At 59.3% G+C, this 21,221-nt stretch overlaps 1 protein-coding gene across 1 annotated transcript in view; it reads left to right on the top strand.

The window, feature by feature from the left end:
* The first annotated feature begins 5,797 nt into the window (after positions 1-5,797).
* Positions 5,798-21,221, top strand: part of FIBCD1 (fibrinogen C domain containing 1) — a 33,082-nt gene continuing 17,658 nt past the window's right edge. The window contains exons 1-4 of the mRNA XM_055326702.1: positions 5,798-5,807; positions 7,497-7,609; positions 16,495-16,974; positions 20,858-21,017. Coding sequence (XP_055182677.1) covers positions 7,538-7,609; positions 16,495-16,974; positions 20,858-21,017 — 712 coding nt within the window. The 5' untranslated portion in view covers positions 5,798-5,807; positions 7,497-7,537. The remainder of the gene's footprint in view (positions 5,808-7,496; positions 7,610-16,494; positions 16,975-20,857; positions 21,018-21,221) is intronic.

Raw genomic sequence — 21,221 nt, forward strand, 5'->3', positions numbered from 1 at the left:
CACTGCGGCCGAGCCACAGATGAAATACCGTTGGCAACGGAAAGGAACACACTGCTGGTAGATATGATAGTGCGGATGCATCATGTCAGCCAAATGTTGAGTAAAGAAGTCAGACCCAAAAGAGTCCACACCACATGCGTCCAAGCGACAAAAAGTTTTAAAAAAGACAAAACGAAGTTCTGGCAATAGAAATCAGAACTGCACATACCTCTGGGCAGCAGTGTGTGACAGGGAAAGGGGCACATGAGAACTTTGTAGGATAATGGAAATGACTGGCATGGTGGTCCAAACCCTACCCCTAAGATCTGTGTGCTTTACTATATGTATATTAGAGTTTATTTTGTCTTATTTTATTTTTAGTTTTTAGAGACAGCGAGAGCAGGAGCATGAGCAGGGGGTGGGGCAGCAGGAGAGGGAGAGAGAGAACCTCAAGCAGGCTCCACATCCGCTGTGGAGCCAAATGTGGGGTTGGATCTCACGACTCCAAGATCATGACCTGAGCCGAAATCGAGAGTCAGATGCTTAACCCACTGAGCCAGCCAGGCACCCCTAGACTTTATTTTTAAACTTAAGAAAAGTAGGGACGCCTGGGTGGCTCAGCAGTTGAGCATCTGCCTTTGGCTCAGGAGCTGATCCTGGATTCCTGGGACTGAGGCCCAGGTCGGTCGGGCTCCTTGCGTGGAGCCTGTTTCTCCTCCCTCTGCCTGTCTCTGCCTCTCTTTGTGTCTCTCATGAATAAATAAACAAAATCTTGAAGGAAAAAAAAAGTAGGAAAAGTAGGCATGAGAGAAGACTTCTATTGTCAGTGAGATGATAGACTAGACACCTACCACCAAAAGCCTACAATGTTGAATATGATATCACAAATGTCCTTTTAGATGTTTAGCTAAAACGAAAAAGAGGGTAGTAACCAAAAGCCAGACTCAGAAAGGGGGCAGGGAACCTGGGTGCAGACAAGGAAAGAAGCCACCTGACGGGGGAGCCTCTGCTATATAGCCTCGCTATAAGGAACACCTGCAGGCCTGTTCTCATGAAGATTTGGTTTGCATTTATTCCATGTGCAAGACGAACCCTGAACGTGGCCCTCGGTTTGGAGTGTCTTCGGACGCCTCCGAGAAATAAGAGCAAATTTAGGGAAGGATGAACTGGCAACCCAGAACATGCGGGATTCCCATGATAAAGCTCTGACAGAGATGAGATGCCCAATCCAAAATCACAGAGCACGCCAGGAAACACACCACCATAAGTAAGTTGGCAGAAATAACGACTACTATCACCCCAAGGTTAGCACACCAGGGACTCGGGTGTGTATGCAGCCCCTTGCGGCATAGTGCATGGCATAGGAAAGATGTATGAAAATGAGGCACATTGGGGTGCCTGGGAGGCTCAAACAGTTGAGTGTCTACCTTCGACACAGGTCATGGTCTCAGGGGCCTGGGATCCAGCCCCGCATCGGGCTCCTTGCTCAGTGGGGAGACTGCTTCTGCTCTCCCCAGCCCTCACTCATGCTCCCCACCTCTTAAATCAATCAATCAATCAATCAATCAATCAATAAACAAACAAACAACCCTTTAAAAAATGAAGAAAGAAAATACAGCCCACCGTTTTCGAAAGTCTGGTCATTTGGAGGTTGGGACGTGGCTGCTGCTGTTCCAAACGTACAATATTTTTGTTTTCCACACCCGGTTCCTTTTATCCTGCATAACCATCTGTAACCCAAGTGAGAGCTGTGTTGAGGTCCCCAAATTCTGCAGCTGTGCGTTCTGGAGAAGTGGAGTCAGATGGCACAGCTCCCCTTCAAGAGGGTGAGCTGTATAACCTTGAGCAAGGTACTTGACCTTCAGTTGTTTCTTTATCTGTGAAAGGCAGATCATAAATCACAACAGCTGCCTCTTAGGTTCTTGTGAGGATTTCCGCGAGGAAATCCAGGTGGCCTGCGTGGTGCCTGGCTTTCAGCAAAATGATCGCTATTGTGAGTGCAGTAAAATGAAAATTGAAATGGCTCAAGCCCAGCTCACCTGCTGGGCAGATTTCCTACTTGGGCTGAATTCTGGGCCTCCCCAGCACCCCTGCCCTCCCCTCATGCAGCTGGACCCTTCACCCTGCCTTGCAGTGACTTCAGCGTGGGGTGGGCCCCCCCCCTTCCATTTCCCCAAAGCATCTCAGACACAAGGCTGTTGAGCGGAGCGGTCTTCCCCGGAGACAGAGGGTAACACATGGGATTCTTGTACAGCCCAACACTGAAACCTCTCTGCAGGAGCACAGTCCTCCTGTTCCAGGCCAGTCTAACTCCCACCCCGGCCCCCACATGGCCTCTCTTCCTTCTTCCCCTCCACCCCTCCCCTTCCATCGGAGAGCTTTTTTGCAGAAAGCACCACCAGGCTTCTCCCGCTTCTCCCGGGTTTCAGGCTTCCCTCCTGTGACCTGCCCTCCCCTCCCTGGCCTGCCTTAAGCCTCCGCTTTTCACACCCAAATAGTCTATCAGGATGTTCTGCTGCATAAAAAAACCAGACCCCTGCTTCTAGCTTTTAAAATAACATCGTCCTTGACTGCTTTATATTTATTGAGCACTAAGTATGTGTCAGAGGATCTGGGGCGGGGGCCGGGGCACAAAGACAAAGGAGCAGGTGCCCTCTTGCCCATGATGACTGAGTCAGTCTGCTCCGGGGCCCCAGTCCTAGCCCCGAGGACTTGGCCTCAGCTCAGGTTTTCTCCGGTTATATCTGACCAACGGGCCGAAGGATGACACACGAGGCACCCCAGCGGACTCAGGACGCAGTCCCACCGCCCCTGCACAGTGCATCCACACAAAAGCGTGCGTTTGCGCGCACACACACACACACACACACACACACGCTCCATGCTAATTTTCGCCTTTGATGGCGGCCTCTAGACTGTCATCAGCACTCAGTGTTGACAAAGCAAAATATAAAATAAAAAGAAAGAAATCCACCCTGTCACTTGGACTCCCCCCCCACACCCACACCCCGCCGGGCTTGGCAGCCCCCACCCCCGCCCCGTCTTTGTATTATAGGTTTATGTCAAGGTATGTTGGATTCTAAATTAAATGTCAGCCCACTGTACATTTCTGGCTCCAGCCGCAGAAAATGAGGAGCTTGCGTTGGAGACCATCCAGTTGTTCAGCTCCCCGTGCCTAACCGTGAGGGGTGACAAGCCCATTGAATCACTGCACAGTAGCTTTCCATGCCACGGGAAGCCAAGATAAATTTATTTTTAATGATAAATGTGACTGTCAGAGTTAAGTTGAAACAGCTTTACAGCAAGAGCCCAGTGCCCCTGGCAGTGCAGGGCAGAGGCTGCATGGATGAGGGCCAGGGGTCCCGACCTCCTGGCCAGGCGGGCCCCCCAGGCCCCACGAGCCAAGCACATTTGACATTCGGCCCACGTTCGCAGAGCGGCTGCCAGGACATCACTGGGTATCTCAGGCCAGCTCTCCCTGATGAAGAGGATGGAAGCCAGTGACAGAGAGGGGTGGCAGTGTCGAGACCCGAGTTCCAATCCCAACCCCATCAGTTGCTGGGTCATCTTGACCAAGTTATTTAACCTCTCTGACCTTCAGGGGCTTCATCTACAAAACGGTGATATAAAATGCTAACACCTGTAGGTTTTTGGGAAGGATTACGTGAAATAAGAAATATTGCGAATGAATGGTACTCAGCGCACGGAAAATGCTGAGTGGCATCTAGTCATGATGCCATTTTATGTAACTGACCGGCGTCAGTTTTCCCATCCATAAAATGGGGGTTACAGTAGCTCCCACGTATGAGGGTGGCTGAGAAGCGTGCTTAGCACAGAGCTGAGTATAGAGGTGATGCTCAGATTGCAGCCATGACTCACTGCCCAGGACCCACTCCCTGCTGAAGGGGGTGCTCTGCGTCAGGACCCCACGTGACCATGCCCTTCATCAGACTATGGAGGGCCCCTGACCAAGGGCAGCTGTTACTGGCCTGCTGATGACCTACAATTGACATCCTGGCTCCAAAGGATAAGCCGGATGGATCACCATCTTTCTGAAGTTTATTTTTTTTTAAGATTCATTTATTTATTCAGACTGAGAGAGAGAGAGGCAGAGACATAGGCAGAGGGAGAAGCAGGTTCCATGCAGGGAGCCCGACGTGGGACTCGATTCTGGGTCTCCAGGATCACACCCCGGGCTGCAGGTGGCGCTAAACCGCTGAGCCACCGGGGCTGCCCATCTTTCTGAAATTTAAACTAAACATCCCAGGCAGGAGTTTTCTGTTGTTGGGTCCATCATGTCTAGGTGGCCACATGCAGGAAAAGTAAAAACATGTGGAGTTGGCAAGCCAGAGGGAGGAGGGTGAGTGGATGCTCAGGGAGTGTGCAGGGGCGCTGGGGCAGCCTTGGGTCTACGTCATGCAACCTGGGCTCCTGAGTTCCAGTTCCCCCAAGGTCCTGGCTGGTCCCCAGAGAGCCTGATCCTGCCCTGGCCAGTTGAGCCCACCGGGGCTCCTCCCTGGTATATCCCTGAGGACACTAGCTTTCTCAAAAGAGCATGGGGAGGCACTGTCTCCTCTGTGAAATCAGTTTCGATTTTTCTTATACAGATTTTGGGGTCAATGAGCCGAGGGGGGCCCTCCCCTCTCTCCCTGAGGCTATGTCCTCAGCGTGTCAGGTGAAGACTGTGTGTAAAGTGGTGAGCAAATGCCTGCAGCTCATGTCAGAGTCACACCTGGGCTGAGTCTTCTCTTAGGGTGCCGAGGGGGTGATGGGTGAAGATCTTCCTTGACACGCGAACTCACTGCACCCCCCCCAAGGGCAGGAAAGTGAGGGGTCTGTCCCCAGCAGGTGAGACAACCTGCAGCAAGCAGTGCCAGGAGGAGCCACTAGGTGGCCCCCGCTTACCTGTCCAACTGTCCTGCAGGCCGGGGAGCAGATCCTCCAGCCAAGGACCTCCTGCTTACACCTCCCGGCTCAGGGCTCAGCCCGCTGTCACTTTCCATGCCAAGCCTTTGCTGGAATGCCTCCTTCCCCAGCGACCCAGACACCACGCCTTCACTGCCCGGCTCATGCCCTCCTTCTTCACTTCTTCAGGGTTCTTTCCCCGCCCACTCAGAGCACATGCCCCAAACCTCTGTTCACCGCCCTTAGCACCACCCTGCCCTCAGATTCTGAGTTCAAACCTACCCCCACCCACCCCTGGTGATCTTTTGTCTGTACAGAGACACATCTGGAGTTTACATCTTCTCCCTAAATCAGGAACACAGTCCCAGCCACATGCCACAGGTGAAGCAAGAAGGGGGGGGGGTGGGTGGGTGCTGATTTCTTCAATGAGGAAATTGAGGCTAGAGAGGACAGGAAATCTGCCCAAGGTCATAGCAGGAAAGTTTGAAATCTGCTCAGGTGCATCAGTGCACCTCTCTTAGAACTTCACAAGAGCTCTTCCTAAGAGGGTGTGGCTAACCTTTTGGTACACATGGAGAAACTGAGGCTCAGAGAGATGCAGTAATTTGCTCCAGGCTCCGAAGCCAGGGCTCTGTGCTTTCCACCACACTCCTCTGCCCAAGGCAGATGGCCTCCCAGGTCACCTGTCCATCTCTTTAACCTACAGGAAAGGAGCCCCGGAGGAAGGGTGCCCTGAGGAAAGAGCCTGGACTCTGATCAGGGCCTCTGTGGGGACCAAGACTATTGCATCCTCTCCAGCAACCTAGGCAGCCTCCTGTGGGGCGCAAAGGGGGCGGGGCTGCAGGTAGGGCAGCAGGCAGCCCTGAAAGGACGGGGAGGCTGTGGACACACAGCTGGCCTGTTGTGACCCCAGCTGCTGGCGGGTGAGTGACAGTCGCTCCGATGGGGGCGGCACAGGGTCCCACGGCCTCCCCGGCTCGGGGCGCGGCCGTTGTGCGGCGGGGCACGGCCCGTACCCCCGGGGGGAGGCCTGCATCGCCTGTGCGGGGCTCGAAGAGGCACTGGGAGAGGGACGAAGATGGGGCGACAGACTGGCAGCCGGCGGGGAAGAGACGGAGACGGTGCCAGGGAACAGCGCGGCGGGCCAAGGCTCCCCGGGAGCCGGGAAACAGCTTTGGGCAGAAGCGGGGGGCGGGAAGTGGGGGTGTCTGTTCTGAAGCTGGGGGGAGCAGGGGCGATCGAAGGGGCGGGGGAGGGGCCCCGCCCGGGCTCCCGCGGCGGCCTGGAGAGGGGGCGGCCGGCCCAGGACGCGGCGTCGGGCCGCGGGGGCGCCTCCCGGTCGGAAGCCACGGCAGCAGCTCGTTAGCCGCGCGGATTAAGGACTTTGTCGATCACCTCCGAGGGCTGCGCGGGGCGGATTAAATGCTTTTAAAAGTGCTGCTGGTGGGAGGGGTCGACTAAGAGGCCCCCTCCCGGTACAGATCCCTCCGCTCCCCCGCACGGGAGGAGGCGGGGCTGAGACGGCGCGGGGCGCGCCTGGGGAGCGCGGGCGGAGCGGCCGGTCCTCAGGGCCCGGCGCCGGGGACCCCCTTCCGCCCCCGGGCAGGCCCTGGGCCCGCGGGCGCCAGGGTCCAGGGTCGCGGACTCTGGCCGGGGCGCCCCCCGGCGCGCCTCGCTGGTCGGGATCCAGAGGGGAAGGACCCAGCGGCTGGCGACCCCAGGACGGGGCGCACCTGCCCGCGGGGCCCGGCCCGAGCCCTCGGAGGCCCGCAGGGGGCGCCCCCAGGCCGGCCCCGCCCCCGCCCCCGGCCCCGCCCGCGCCCGCGCCCGCGCCGCTCCGGGAGGCGCCCGACGCCCCGGCAGGGACGCCCCTGGGCCCGCCCGGCGCCGCGCCCCCCGCGCACCGGGAGTCGGCGCGGGTCGGGCCGGGGAGGAAGTTTGTGCGGAGGCGCCGCGGGGCACCCAGGGCCCTCGGGGAGCCGGCGGGAGGCGGGCTGTCCGCGGCGCTTTGCCGCCCTCCGTGCTGGCCCGGGGGCCGGGGCCTGGGCCTGGGGCGGGTTGTGCCCCTTGATCTGGGCCTTCCCGGCGGTGGAGTTGGGCCATCGCCGGCCGCGGTGTGTGGACGTGCGTGTGGGGGCGGGCGGGCGGCCGGGGGAGCAATAAAAGGCAAAGAGAGTCCGAGACAAAAAAGACACGGAGATTGAGAAGGAAGGAGGGAGGGAGGAGGGAGGAGGGAGGAGGGAGGAGGGAGAGGAGCGCGCAGGGGGAGGCGCGGGAGCGGGGAGCGGGGAGCGGGGAGCGGGGACGGCGCGCAGCCAGAGCGGCGGGCGGGCGGGCGGGCTGCTCTCGCCCTCGCGCTCCCGCTCCCGCTCCCAGCCGCGCACCCCGCGCAGCCCGCGCAGCCCGTCCGCACCCGCGCACCCGCGCTCCCCCGCGCTCCCCCGCGCTCCCCCGCGCACGCACGCACGCCCGCCGGCCCCGGCCCCCGCCCCGGCCCCGGCCCCGACCCCCGGGCGCGGGGCCCCGAGGCGGGGACCTGGCGGGAAGGACGCGCCCCCAGCCCGAGCCCGCGCCCGCGCCCGCGCCCACCGCGGCGTCTGTGCGCTCCGCAGCGGCGCGCCTCGCCGGGCGCCCCCGCCAGTCCGGCCGGAAGATGGTCAACGACCGGTGGAAGACCATGGGCGGCGCTTCCCAACTTGAGGACCGGCCGCGTGACAAGCCGCAGGTACGCGCGGGCCGGGGCCGTGGGCCGTGGGGCCGTGGGGCCCGCGCGGTGGGCGCGGTGGTGGCCGCTCAGCTCCAGGCTGGAGTTTGGGGTGCACCCCGCGAGACTTGCAGAGGCCTGGGGCGAGGCGGCGCCTTCCTCTCCTCCTCCTCTGGAAGAGGCTTGAACTTGGGGTGCGGGTGCGGCCAGCACCCCTGCAGGAGCCGGGCGCTGTGGCAGAGGGCCCTCCTGCTCCTCCGCCAGCCAGCAGGTACCCGCGTGAGCAGGGGGTGGGGGACCTCTGGTGCACGGGGTGACCAGCCCGTTAGTGCCCCCTCACCAATCACACCCTTCGCTGAGTGTCTGTTTCCTCACCTCTGCCATGGGCATCTTACTCACTTGCTAAGTATCCACCCCGGGCACCACCCCCTGGTGCCTGAGCTTCTGGACCGGGGTTGTGGATCCCCTGGATGTGCTCTAAATCCTCGCACTTTAAACAGGGCCCCCCTTATGCAATGAAGGATCAATACATTTTTGTCTCATGTGAGAAGACTGGGTATCATGATTCTCCAGCTTTTAAGACGAGAAAAAGCAAGGCTCTAGAGGCCATGGAGCTCTGCCGAGATTTGAACCTGGGTCCCTGGTTCCAGGTCTGTCCGTTCTACCCTTCGTGCTGCCTCTGCAGGGGCAGTGGAGGCAGCAGACTCGGAGGGTGCCCAGGGCTGTGCGCTGGAAGGGGGAGGGTGGTGAGGGCAGAGCTCCAGGGCTGGCCAGAGCAGGGCTGGAGATGGGGAGCTGAGCAGAGGGACAGCCCTGGGGCTGCCCCAGGCCGGGCTGCCAGGGGACCACGGCAGGCAGGCAAGATGGGGAGGCTCGCTCACCGAGGAGAGGAAATAATGGGGCTGCCCATTTTAAATTTTAAATTTCTCCCAGACAGATGTCTTTGGGGAAAGAACCGTTTGTGTTTGCGGTGGCACAAGGGGACTCAGCAGGGCCAGGCCTTGATGGCCCCTCACTCTCCAGGGCTGCAACCTGCCTGTTCTGTCTGGAGTGACCGTGCTGGGTTGTGGGAGCCCAGCCCTCTACAGTTTGCAAAGCTCCTTCCCAACCAACTGTACAACCTTACTTCCTGCAGCAGCACCCCCCCGGGGGGTGGGGAGCCTAGGCAGGGATGCACATTCTCACGTACAGGTCCTGTGGCTCAGAGAGATTGAGGTAGGTGCTCAAGCCACACAGCATGCTAGCAGGAGAGCAAGGATTTGAACCCAGGTCTGATCCCATTGGCTCCCAATGCCTCCCAGGTGGTCTGTTCCTTTGTTTCAGTCAGGTCAGCACCCAAGCCAATCCCAGATTTAAAAAAAAAAAATTCTGTCCTGCTAGGATCTGACCCCTTATCCTCTTAGCAAGAGCAGTCTCACCCCCTAGACATGTTCAAGGCTATCCCCAGCCTGACCTGTTCTCCTTTCCCACTCACCCCCTCATCAGGACTGCTTGCTTGTTGGTTTGCCAAACCCTAGCCCCACACTAGCTGCCCATTTCTAGACCTTTGTAGTGTCATCTTGTTGGCTCCACCAATATCTCCAACACACACACACCCTTTTGCTTTTGCTCAGGGAAATCCTACATGTACCTCAAAATCTATTCAGATGTCCCCTCCTCCAGGAAGCCTCCCCTGATGTCCTATGGTTGTGCCTCAAAGTCCCAGTAGCATTCAGCCTGTAGTGCTCAGCTGCCTTTTTCTCCCTGCCTTGTCCCCCGCCCCGGGTCCCTTGTCTACCAGGAGCCCTCTTTGCTTGCACGCTCCCTCCTGACCCCCATCTCTAACTCTTCCCCCAGGCCCAGGCTCCTGCCCTTCCATGCAGCTCAGGTTGGGAGCTTAGGGATATTTGCTGAATCAAACTGCATGAAGCCTGAGCCAGGCTCTGTGGGTGAGGAGGCAGCAAGTGCTGCCGTGTCTCAAGGGGAGGTGGCTTCTGGGGGATCCGTTTGAAATGTGGCCTCAGGGCCTACTCTCTTTGCTGCTCCCTGGGGACACATATCCCAGCTGCCACCAGCCAGAGCCCAGCTTTCTACACCCCCCCCCCCCCCCCCCCCCCACCCCGCCGTGGCATCAGAGGCGGCTGAGGGCTGGTGGCCCCAGGGTCTGGGCCAATGTCAAACACCACCTCCCACCACACCACTTTGGTGACCCGGCTCGCACGCACGCGCACACACACACACACACACTGGCTGTCCCTGTGACCAGCTCCAGGCTCATCTGAAGCTTCAGCTAAGAGGCGAGGCTTTTCCTGTGCTCACTATTGAGACAAGCCTGTGCTCACTATTGAGACGAGAGAGCCTCGCTGTCCTGGGTCCCTCCCAACTTCCTCCCTCAGGTCTGGCCCTCTCTCCTCCCTTGTTCCTAGTTTTGTCTTGACCACGGACCCGCTGCGTGGCTCTGGGGAGGTTAGTCCTCCTCTCTGGGTCGGGCTTGACCACCCGCAGAATGAGCACAGTAACCTCTGCTGAGGAGGGTCAAGTGAAATCCTAGAGTGTTTTGCAAACTGTAAAGCACTGTACACCTGTGAGGACAGTGGTTGTCACGGGAGCCTGTGGCCTGTTGCAGGGTTGGTGCCCTGATCCCTCTGCCCACCCAGGAAAACGATCTGACCACCCAGCTGCCACCAGAAGGGCCTGGCTGAGGTTTGTTAGTGGGCTGCTTCCTCCAGGGGAATAGATGCCCAAGGCTCCACTCAGAGCAGCATCTCTCCGCACCTCTCGTTTCTTGGCTACAATCCTTCCGGGAGGTTGGCATCAGGGAAAATCAACCCATTTGACAGATGAGGAAACTGAGGGTCAGGAAGCCAGAACTGGGACTTGAACCCCAGTCCTCCCAAGTGGTGGAAGAGCCTCGACAGGCAGACGAAGGGAAGGGTGGCCAGCTGTCCTTCCCAGGGCCAGCCTGGTCAGTGGCATCCCGTCCCCGAGGAGAGAGCCCTGGCGCCCGTTGGGGCCGTGCTCACGACCCCACTGCCAACCAGCTGGCTGGCATTGCTGTTCCTAGGGACTGCCTTGGGCCACTGTGCCCTGGGCCTGTCCTGCCACCGCTCCTCATTTGCCGGCTGACCTTGGACAAGTGGCCACCTTCATTAGAGTGTCCCCTCTCCCCCCTGCAGAACCAAGGGGCTCCCACCCATGAGACTGGAGGTGTTGGTGGAATATTAGCCTGAGTTTGGAGTTGCTCCGATGAAAGGATCTAGAAATAGACACGATTCTTCTCTCCTGGAGCATGGAGCAGGAAGTCACCCTGTAACCGGGTTCTCCCCAGGGGGGGCTCCTTTCTCAGCTGTCCTCAAGGCCCACCACCCCATAGAGAGGTCAGCCTCGACAATCCCAGGGAGTGTCTCCTGGTACTTTGGAAACTTCTAGAAACATTGCAGAAAGAAAACTAAATTCTCATTGGGAAGTTCTTCCTGATGTGTAACCTAAGCCCCGCTGCATTGAGTCTGCTCAGTGACAGTTCTTAGAGTCCCCGTCTCAGCTGGGATGTTCAGCCGTGACCCTGTGCCTCAGGAAGCTTAGACTGTCATGAGGGGAACAGAGACTCACAAGTCAGGTGTTATTATGAGATACTGTAAAGAAAAGCATCTGTCCTCGCATTCCTTGGAGTTTAGGTGGAGGTCACCTGGTTAGATGTGTGCTGGGAGAGAAGGAGGGAAGAGGCCCACGGGGATGACAAGCCAAGGACTGACTCCCTTCTGTCACTTTCTGTGCCCTCCTCTGGGCCGGGCCCTGCCCCACAGCGTTCACCATCCCGTCCAGCGGGGCGGCTATGAGTGAAGGCAGGGCAGGAGTGCGGAGGAGACCACTTCCCGGAGGAGGTGATGTTTAAGTTGAACAGCATTTGCCAGATCTCGCTTGAAGGGAGACCAATGTGTTTTGGGGGGGCAACAGGAAAGGAACCAGGCAGGTGGAAAGAGCAGGGCAGGGTTGGGGGCGGAGCCTGCAGGTACCCTGGGCTGAGGGGCCCAGTGGACCTGGTCTGGAGGGCAGGAGGCCCTGTAGCTCTAGAGGGATCCTTTGCTGCTGTGTTGGGGAGTGGGTTGGCGGGCCTGGGAGGTGTCAGGGAGGCCGCCGAGGAGATGAGGTCGTGGTGATTTAGAGGCAGATGAGGGGGCACAGGGCAGAGCCAGGTGGCTGGCTCGGTGGCAGTGGAGTGAGGGGAGCCCAGTAAAGCACTGGCTTTGGAGGGGCAGTGGTGGAGGTGGTGCTATTCCCAGGGCGGACTCTCTGGAGGGCTCAGGGTAGGGGTGGACAGAACCTGGTTGGGTGTGGGTGGGCTCAGTGAGCCATCTCAGAGGAACAAGATCCCCCTGGAAACATATGAAGATACCACCACCGCCACCACCACCAGAGCTGGGTGTTTCCTGAGGAGTGCCAGAGCTCGAGCAGCTTGGAGCCCATAGGAGGTGTGGACTTGGGCAGCTCTCTAAGCCCTGTCCCTTTGTCCCCTTCAGCTAATCCCCCAGGAGACTTCAGGTGCTCCCCAGCATGGGACGTATTAGAGAGACCCTAGCAGGACGGGGGGGGGGGGGGGGGGGGGTTCTTCCTCAGAGCTCACAGAACAAGCTAATAGGCCCTCTTCCTAAGTCTTTGGGACCCCAGAATTGCAAGCAGAACAACCAGCCCCTCACTTTAGGGGATCCCTGGGAACCCCACCCCAGTCCCACCAGAGCCAGGGCCTCAGAGTTAAACAGGTGGGAGCTATTTGCCCCGCGGTGAGAGAAGATGTGTGCTCCTGGAGAGAGGTGAGGAGGACACCCCCCAGGGGCTCTGGGTCTGCGCCCCCCCCCGCAGCTCTGGGCCTGAGAGCCCTTGCTAGACCCCATCCCGCACACCACCCACCCCTGATTATCATGATCCACAGCTCCACAGTGTGGTTCCGTCAAGGTGAACAGCTACCCTGCCTTTGGCTGGGGTGCACCTAGGAGACAAGGGGCTCAGGGCCACTTGCATTTGGATCTGTCCTTGCCTGGCCTCCCCCCGAGGGACACTTTCTTCCTGCTTTGATATAAGGAGTAGAGTCTCAATCTACCCCAGGTGTCTACCCTGGGCACTACCTCCACCTGGGTCCCCTAGCGAACAGGGCAGAAGGCAGGGGGTGATGCCCAGCAGGGCATCGAGGCGCTGTGTCCCTTCCTCCTGAGTACTTCTTTCCTCCGCCAGACCCCATGGCCACCTCTGAGGCTGGGGACACAGAGGAGGCCATGGGGAAAGACCCTACCCCTCCACTGAGGCACCTTTGGGGCTTCCTCCCTCCTGCCTCCCCTGGCACGAGCCTATCTTGTCCTCCTTGTCTTTGGCTGGGCTTCCTGAGAAGCCACTGACTGTGGGCCCCCACTGGGGGGTGGCAGGTCATGCAGAGTGCAGCCTTGTCCCTCCAACTGGAGGCTCACATGAGCAGTTAGTGGCAGAGGGGACCTTGAACCCAGGACCTCTGGCTCCTCTCATGCCCACTGCCTGGGATACCTTCCCAGCGTCCCCACTCCTTGTCCTGGGATGTGGGGGCCCTGCGTGCCTTCCCTGCCCTGCTGCAGACCCCGGGGTGCGCACCCAGCCCTGCCACGGCCAGAGGCCCGTTAATGAGCTCCAGCCCCACCGCGTGCTCCAGTGGGCTGCCTGCCGCCCGGAGCCCCCCTTATTATCTTGGGCAAATTCCTTTGCGAGCCACGTAAACAGCAGCCTATAAAAGTGAACAGTAGTCTGTGTTTCGGGTGATCTCAGAAGACTAATTCTCCGCCGCTGAGTGGCCCGTTTCATCTCCAACTCCATCATCCCCTGCGCCTCAGGGGTGGGGGCTGTGGCTTTCTCAAGCCTCTCTCTCCTCTTTTCCCTCTCTGCCTTCCCTCCAGGGGCTGGGGGCTTGGGTGGAAGCAGATGCACGGGAGGGTGAGGGTCCTGGAGACATGGGGGACACATGGCTGGCCGCTCTGCCTTGCCAGCTGGGGACCTTAATGTTCTCCAGTTGGAGGACGTTGCTCAGAGCTGCTTGGGGCAAGGTGTCTCCTGATGGGCTCTGGGAGGGGCCTGACGGGGCCTCACTTGCTGACACAGAGCTTCGTCCCTCAAACCCCTAGTCATGCTCCAGACAGGGAAGAACGTTGTGGACAGTGAGCAGCCTGTGTGCTTCCAGCCACTGGCCCTGGGTTCAAGGGTTGGCCCAACCCTGGGAAGGGAGGGGTCCTCTGCTCTCCGAGCTTCATTTTCCCATCTGCCAAGTGAATCCGACCATAGCAGGGGGTCGTTTGGAGGTTTCAGGGGCAGGCGTGGGGCACGGGTTCAAGGAATGGTGGTAATTAGGTGGTGCCCACCTGTCTGGAAGCTCCTGACCTGCAGGTGCCTGGGGAACTCGTCCTGTGCCAGGCCAGCAGGGATGGCTCAGGGTTAGAGGTGGCCTCGCTTCAAGGGCCAGGGCTCAGCATGGAGGGCACAAGTCCCTGCCCTGCCAAGCACAGTAGGTGCCAGGACCTTCACCTCCTCCCCGTGTGAGCACAGTCACCAAGAAGTGACCTGGTCCATCTGCTCTTCCTCCCATCCATCCAACAAGCAGCTGCTCTGTGCCTGGCGAGCAGGTGCTGCTCTCGGGGGCTCTCATGGTCTGGGCTAAGTGTCCTGGGCCCAGGACTTGCCAGCCCGGCCGTCCTGGTATGCACAGCTTTCAGAGACTCCCAAACCAGTGCACGCACCACACAGGTTAAGGATCACAGGTTATGGGACGTGAGCTCTCCCTGGGCAGGGCTAGAACAACTGCCACTCCCTCCTCAGCAACTGGCCTGGAGCCTGGCTCATGGGGACACTCAGTGGACACTGAATAGATGTTTGAGCACAAGAATGGAGTCAAAGGTGATGAGTGTCTGTCTTAATGAGTAGCCACCATGGGGGGTGGGGCAGGACAAAAGGCCATGGGGACATGGAGGAGGAGCCTCCCCCTAAACTAGGTTGGGGCGGGGAGGCCTGGGGAAACAGTCAAGGAAGGCTTCCTGGAAGAGGTGGCATCTAGCCAGGCCCTGAAGGAAGAGAGGGAGTTGGGAAGAGGAGCAGGAGAAGCAGGTGCCTCGGGCTAAGAGAGCAGAGCTCTGTGCAGAGCTAATGTGAGGGAGCCGACGTGTCCAGGTCTGGCAGGAGTAAGCTGTCTGGATGTGTGGAGCCCGGGATGGACGGGCCGCCCGGGCAGGTATGGAGAGAGGAGGGCCAGAGCGCTGAGTCCCGCGGGTGGGCTAAGGAGTTGTCTCCCTCATCTCGCCAAGAGCACAGCACCCTTCCTGGGGGGGTCCTCTTTTCCACCTGCACCTCCTCCCTGACCCCATCTTCCTCTGGTGCCAGGTAGGACTCAGGACTTACTTGTAGAATTTGAGTTGATGCAAAACAAGCTGTTTGCTCTACTGCACTTTCTTGGAGTAAGACACATTGTATGAGAGGACTCGCTGTTTCACGTACCACTGAGAAAAAAAGGGTCAGTTACAGCTGTAGGAGCCCCCGGCATCGGAGGTGTCAAAATGTGGAAAAATGGAAAGGTGCCTCTCAGCATCAGGGACGTACAGAGGTAACACTTTAGTGGAAAACAAAGAACCAGACACCTCCCGACGCTCTGTGCACATTGATCACGAGGTAATAAAAGCCGCTAATATTTACTGCGCACGCACAATGCGCCGGGCACAGCTCCAAGTGCTTTCGTAGACTAACTCAGTTAAAGATGCATCTCCAGTCCCGAAAGTTGGAAATGTGGGGGGAAAGCCAGTGGTAGGAGGTGCCTGCCCCTGGGGTAGGAGGAAGCAGGGGGCAGGTGGGCCTGGGGGGCTAGTCTGAGCTGGCTTCTGATCTGCTGTGCGACCCGGGGCAAGAGCCCTTGGCTCTCCTGGGTCTCATGTTCCCCACGTGTCACATGCTCCGTGGCCGCCCAGCAAGCTCCCTGGGGGCTGTGAGTGATCGGGGACAGCAAGTCCAGGTGTGCTCTTGCATCTTGGTGCCTCCTTTAGCGACAAGCCGCCCCCCCACCCTGGGTTCCAGCTTCCTTTGCTAGGAACCCCCGTGGGATCCCAAACCCAAGTTTTGACTTTCCCTGCCTTCTTCTGCTCTGGGGGGCCCAAGCTGCCCCTCGGCCCCAGCCCTCTCCTCCTTCAAGGGAGGGAGGTACCTTTCTCCAGGTTCCCCGGCAGGCTCCACCCCTTAGCCTGCTCTGGGGAGGAGGGGAGAGGAGATGCTGGACACCCCCCAGGCCTGCACAGGCTTCGGGACTCGGGCTGTGGGTGCTCCAGGTCCAGAGGGGCCCTTAGTGATGGGCGCTCCTTCTGCTGTAACAGTATGGCAATTCTCAGCATTGTTGCTGTCACGTTACAGCTCTCTTCCTGAGTCTGCATGGCTGGCCCCCACGTGTGGGGCAGGGTGCATTATTGCCTCCATTTTACAGGTGAGGACACTGAGGCTCAACAAGGTGATGTCCCTCACCCAGGGGTCCCCTCTCCCCTCTGGAAATGGCAGCAAGGGGGCCTGAGGCCGTGGGAGCCTTCACCTGCAGTCTTGAGCCACCCAGGAGGGCTGCCTTGGGGAGGTGTGCCTGCCTTAGTTTCTCTTTTCCTCTCCATCTCGGGCTGCTGGCACCTCTCACTCACTCGTTCTTGCTTTCTCATTGGTCCTGAGCTCTCGGTCTCCCCTCTGGGCTGCTGTCTCTCATCTCTGCCTCTCTGTATGACTCCGTTTCCCCAGGCCCCAAGAAGGGAGTCCCCTGAGTCTCGCCCAGGCTTCTCAAAAGCCGCCTGGGCTGCCCTCACTGGGCAGAGCTGGAAGCACAGTTCTGCCCTAATGCCGCCCCTCCTCTGTCCTGTCCGTCTGTCTGTCTGTGTCTGTGTGCGCACGGGGCCTCCCCGCAGTGGACCAGCTGCGGCTACGTGCTGTGCACAGTGCTGCTGTCCCTGGCTGTGCTGCTGGCTGTGGCTGTCACCGGTGCCGTGCTCTTCCTGAACCACGCCCACGCGCCTGGCACGGCGGCCCCGCCTGTCGTCAGCACCGGGCCGGCAGGTGCCAACAGCGCCCTGGTCACCGTGGAGAGGGCTGACAGCTCACGCCTCAGCATCCTCATTGACCCTCGCTGCCCCGACCTCGCCGACGGCTTTGCCCGCCTGGAGGGCGCGCAGGCCTCCGTGCTGCAGGCGCTGGCCGAGCACCGGGCCGAACCGAGGCTGGCAGGCGAGCAGGAGCGGGAGCTGCTGGACACCCTGGTGGACCAGCTGCCCCGGCTGCTGGCCCGGGCCTCAGAGTTGCAGGCGGAGTGCGCAGGGCTGCGCAAGGGCCTCGGTGCCCTGGGCCAGGGGCTCGGCGCCCTGCAGAGTGAGCAGGGCCGCCTCATCCAGGTAAGGGGCTGCGGCTGCACCTGGGGTCTTGGTGGGGGCTGGGGGGCACCTGATGTTCATGGCTTCGCTCAATCCCCGAGGGCCCCAGAACCAGGTGGTGTCACTGTTCCCATCTACCATCAAGTAAATGAGCCTCGGAGAAGCGAGTTTCTCATCCGAGGCCACACAGCCAGAGACACCAGGATTCAAATAATTTCCAACCCACTGTCCCGGGGACCCTGGGGACCTGGGTACTTGCATTAGCACCCCATAGCATCCCACAGTCAGGTCAAGTCCAGGGCTCGAGGGGCTTCCCAGGTGCGCCAGTGCAGGTGAGGCAGGACCTGGCCTCCATCTGTAGTGACTTAAGGTTTAAGGTCACGTGTCTAGTCCTGGGCAAGCCCTCTCCCCTGCTGTGCCAAATGGCCAGGGAGAACTGTACTCCCTCCCCAGCTCCCTGTCACCCGTTCTCTGCCATTTGATGCTCTCAGCTTTCTAGGGAAGGAGGGACCAGCTGAGGGAGCCCAACCAGACTCTTAGCCTCTCCCACCGCCTCCGCCCATCCCCCTCATCGTCTCCCCTCTTCTGAGCCAATGCAGGTCCTAGCAAGCACCTGTTAGGTCTGGGGGAAGAGTTTCCAACATCAACCACTCAAGGAGCAGCAGCAAGAGCTTCCCACCACGTACAACCAGGGATTTAGGATCATCTCTTTGGTTTTCCACCATTTTCCAGAACAGAACATGGAGGCCAAGAAGGGACAATGATTTGTCCAGGGTACAGTGGCCAGGTTAAGCCTGGCATCTGGCCTTCCAGTGCCCTGCCCACCCTCGGCTTTGGACCCTATCGCCCCTATGACTCAGGTACTTAGGCACCAGGAGCTGAGACCCACCCTGCCATTGGTCCCAGACCTTCCTGGACACTGGGGATGACCAGGCATTTGGTCACCCAGCAGCTCATGAGCAATGGGTCTCTCCCCTCCTCTGAAGACTGCAGCTGGAGAAATTATAACCCTTGTCATCCTGTCTGGGTGACTGATGAGAAGGCGCTTCCCCCTCCTGGGGTGGGGTGGGGGTAGGGGAGTTCGGCTGCCCCTTCTATCAGCAGGGCTCAGAGGAGACCTCCAGATTTTCTGGGTGACCTGGGGCCCCCACCTTGCTCTCCAGTGGTTCAGCCCCTGGTCAGACATGGGGTCAGCCAGGCCCTTAGGGCAGGGGTGGAGAATCGTGGGGAGGGCCCTCGAGGTCTCCTACCCACCCATCTATGCAGAGGCCTAGACCTGTTCCTACAAGACCAATAGCTTTTTAGGGGTGCCGTAGTACCTCGGCTCACCTGATATATTTACTTCTCAAAAGAATGTTTAATTTGACTTGTTTCCTGCAGACTCAGGGTGATTTCAGAGGCCATGTGTCTTGCAGAGCTGGGTTGCTGTGGCTCCTGACTCCTCCAGGTTTCCCAGACCCCCAGGTGACCAGTCCAGACCTGGGTTTCCCAAAGCACTGCCCACAGGCACCCTCTGTCAGGAGTGCCAGAGCTGCTTGCTAAAAGGCACCTCTCTGAACCTCATCGTAAACCCCCGGCACCCCACAGTTGAACAAGCATCAGCGTGGCCCTCACGTGTACAGACATCTAAGGCGCGCTGGCCTGGGAGCAGCAGGGCTGAGTGGCTCTGCCTTCAGGGTTCAGGGGGCAGTGCTGGGATCCAGTCCAGACTCCACGAAGTAGCAGCTATTGGACTTGGGCATGTGGGTTGCCCTTCCTGGGCTGAGTCTCCTCACCTGCAAAATGGGGCTGACAGAGTCCGTACCCAAGAGGGCGTGGGAGCTCCTGGCCGTGCTGGGCTCAGCTGGCGTCTGGCACATTTGTCCAGCATTTCTTTTATTATGATGGTGGAAACGATTTGTGAACTCAAGATTCGGCCAATGGGGAGGCCACCACTGAAAATCCCTTTTGCAAGAGTAGTGCAGGGAACCGCCGGATGCTGGGTAATAAGCACTTGGTAGCATAGTGGCCCCAGGAGGTGGAGATGATTGCCCCATTCTGTGGAGGGGCAGACTGAGGCTCAGAGTAGGGGAGTGCCCTGGTTAAACTTAGTCACACGACCAGGAAGTGCCAGAAGCAGCTCTGAATTCCCCGCCACTAAAAAAAATGCCACGTCCTCTTTAATGCATCTGTGCAGCTCAGCGAGCAGGGACTGACTTTCCCTATTAATTCAGAGCATGTTTATATGTACATTTTCAACTTTAATCATTTGCTGGTTTAAACTGAGGTCTTCCCTGCCCGCCAGCAAGAGCAGGCTGTGCCTGAGTTTCTCAAGTGTGTCCGCTTGTCGCAGAAGGATGGGCAGTGCCCTAGAGACTTAGCCAGTGAGCCTGGTGATCTCGGCCACCCACACCCTGCAGATGGCCCCTGCCCCCCCGGGGCCTGCCTGCGACCATCTGGTCCACAGGGCTCCCCTGACAGAGCCTGTGTACAGGACACTGCAGTGAAAGCCTAGGGAGGGTGGGCCACCTTGGCCCCGCATCCCCCCTGCCCACCTCAGTGCCTCTTCCCAGGCCTCAGCCCTCACTGCCGAAGAGGAACTGACTACAAGCTTTGCGGGGCCCTTGCTTCTGGACAAGCCGAATTTTGCAAACCACTGGCACCATTTATTTGTATTTTCCTTCCTGGAACGAACTATTATCAGACAAGTGACAGGTTCAGCGTGTAAGGACGTGGCAGCAGGCTCTGCATGCACTGGCTGGATGGCTGGCCGGCTGTAGTGGGCCCGGGACCCCCCTCCCCTCCTCGTGGTCCTGCAGCCTCCTAGATTCCTGGGTGGGGAGCTGGTGGGCCCCAGACCTTCTAGGCAGCAGGTGCAGCACTGACTGCTGCAGGTCAGTGCCGTGCTGGCCGAGCAACAAACCTCCGGACCCAGATCCCAAGAAGGGTAGCTGGTGGTGAGCAGTGGTAATGACCCGGGTGGGGAAGGTGGGCTAGGCGCGTAGACCCCCAACACATGCTCTCATGAACCACCCCGGAAACACAGATCCTGTTACTCTTGTTCACAGGTGGTTCAGTCGCTCTTCCAGGGTCACTTGTCCAGTGAATGGAGGAGGGGCTGAACCAAAGCCCAGAATGAGTCCAGACCACTGCCCCCCACTTGTCCTTCCCCCGCCCCCTGCCCCGGCACAATGATGCAGTCCTAGGTTCCTCTCCCACCAGCCAACCCTGGGGAGGTGACCTGAGGTCGTTCTCAATCAGAGATGTCTCCTTCTGGAGCTGTTTCCCCATCTGTACCAAGGAGACAGCAACCCAAGCCTCCCTCCTGACAGTGCTGGGGGTGTGTGAGATGAGGTGGACATCGGAGCCGTGGAGTTTGGGTGGGGGCTGGATGGGAGTATTTCCAAGGCCCCCATCTGCATGCAGAACCGTCACCCCTGCCTTCGCGGCCTTGCTGGGCATCAGGAGAGACGTCAGGTGAGGTCTGTTGTAATCTAGAAGGTGCCTTACAAATTCACATAACGAGGTGGGCCTGATCCTGTGGGTCCCACTGTGGGCCCCAGCTGAGCTGGCTCCTTCTTGCACATTGTCACCAGTCTCTGTGACAATTGTGACAGGGAGTCCTGCTCCCAGGCTCTGTTAAGTCACTCACCCCATTGTGTAACTGGTAAACAGGTGAGTTGGGATTTGAACCCAGCTTTGCCCAGTGCCGAATCCGCCTGCCCAGCAGAGCTCTCTGCAGTCACCTCCCCCAGTCTAGAGGCTCAGAAATGGATGAGGACAGGGCCTGGGGGATGAGGACAGAGCCCCCATCCTCTGAATACACAGACACTGACCACCTGGGATGGGGCCAGAGCAGGGCAGGGGCTGCCATCGTACAAGGACGAAGCCTCCTGCCCCTTCGACCCACCCCGCTGCTCCACAGCTTCTCTCCGAGAGTCAAGGCCACATGGCTCACCTGGTGAACTCGGTCAGTGATGTCCTCGATGCCCTGCAGAGGGACCGGGGGGTTGGCCGGCCCCGCGTCAAAGCTGACCTCCAGAGGGCACCTGCCAGGGGATTGCGGCCACGGGGCTGCACCAGTGGTGAGTGGGGTGGAGGCTGCCTTTCTTGGGGGCCGTGGGTGCCCAGCTTTGTACCCCCATCACCCGTCACCCAGCCCTCTGATGAGGACTCACTGCTGCTGTTTGCTGAGGACTTCCTGCTGCAGCACTGAGCACCTACCTGCCCCTTCTGTTGACCCCTCTCCCAGCCCACTATGCCCATTTTCCAGATGAGGAAAGCAAGGC

This window comes from Nyctereutes procyonoides, unplaced genomic scaffold (genome assembly GCF_905146905.1).
Source record: "Nyctereutes procyonoides isolate TBG_1078 unplaced genomic scaffold, NYPRO_anot_genome, whole genome shotgun sequence".
Lineage (NCBI taxonomy): Eukaryota > Metazoa > Chordata > Mammalia > Carnivora > Canidae > Nyctereutes > Nyctereutes procyonoides.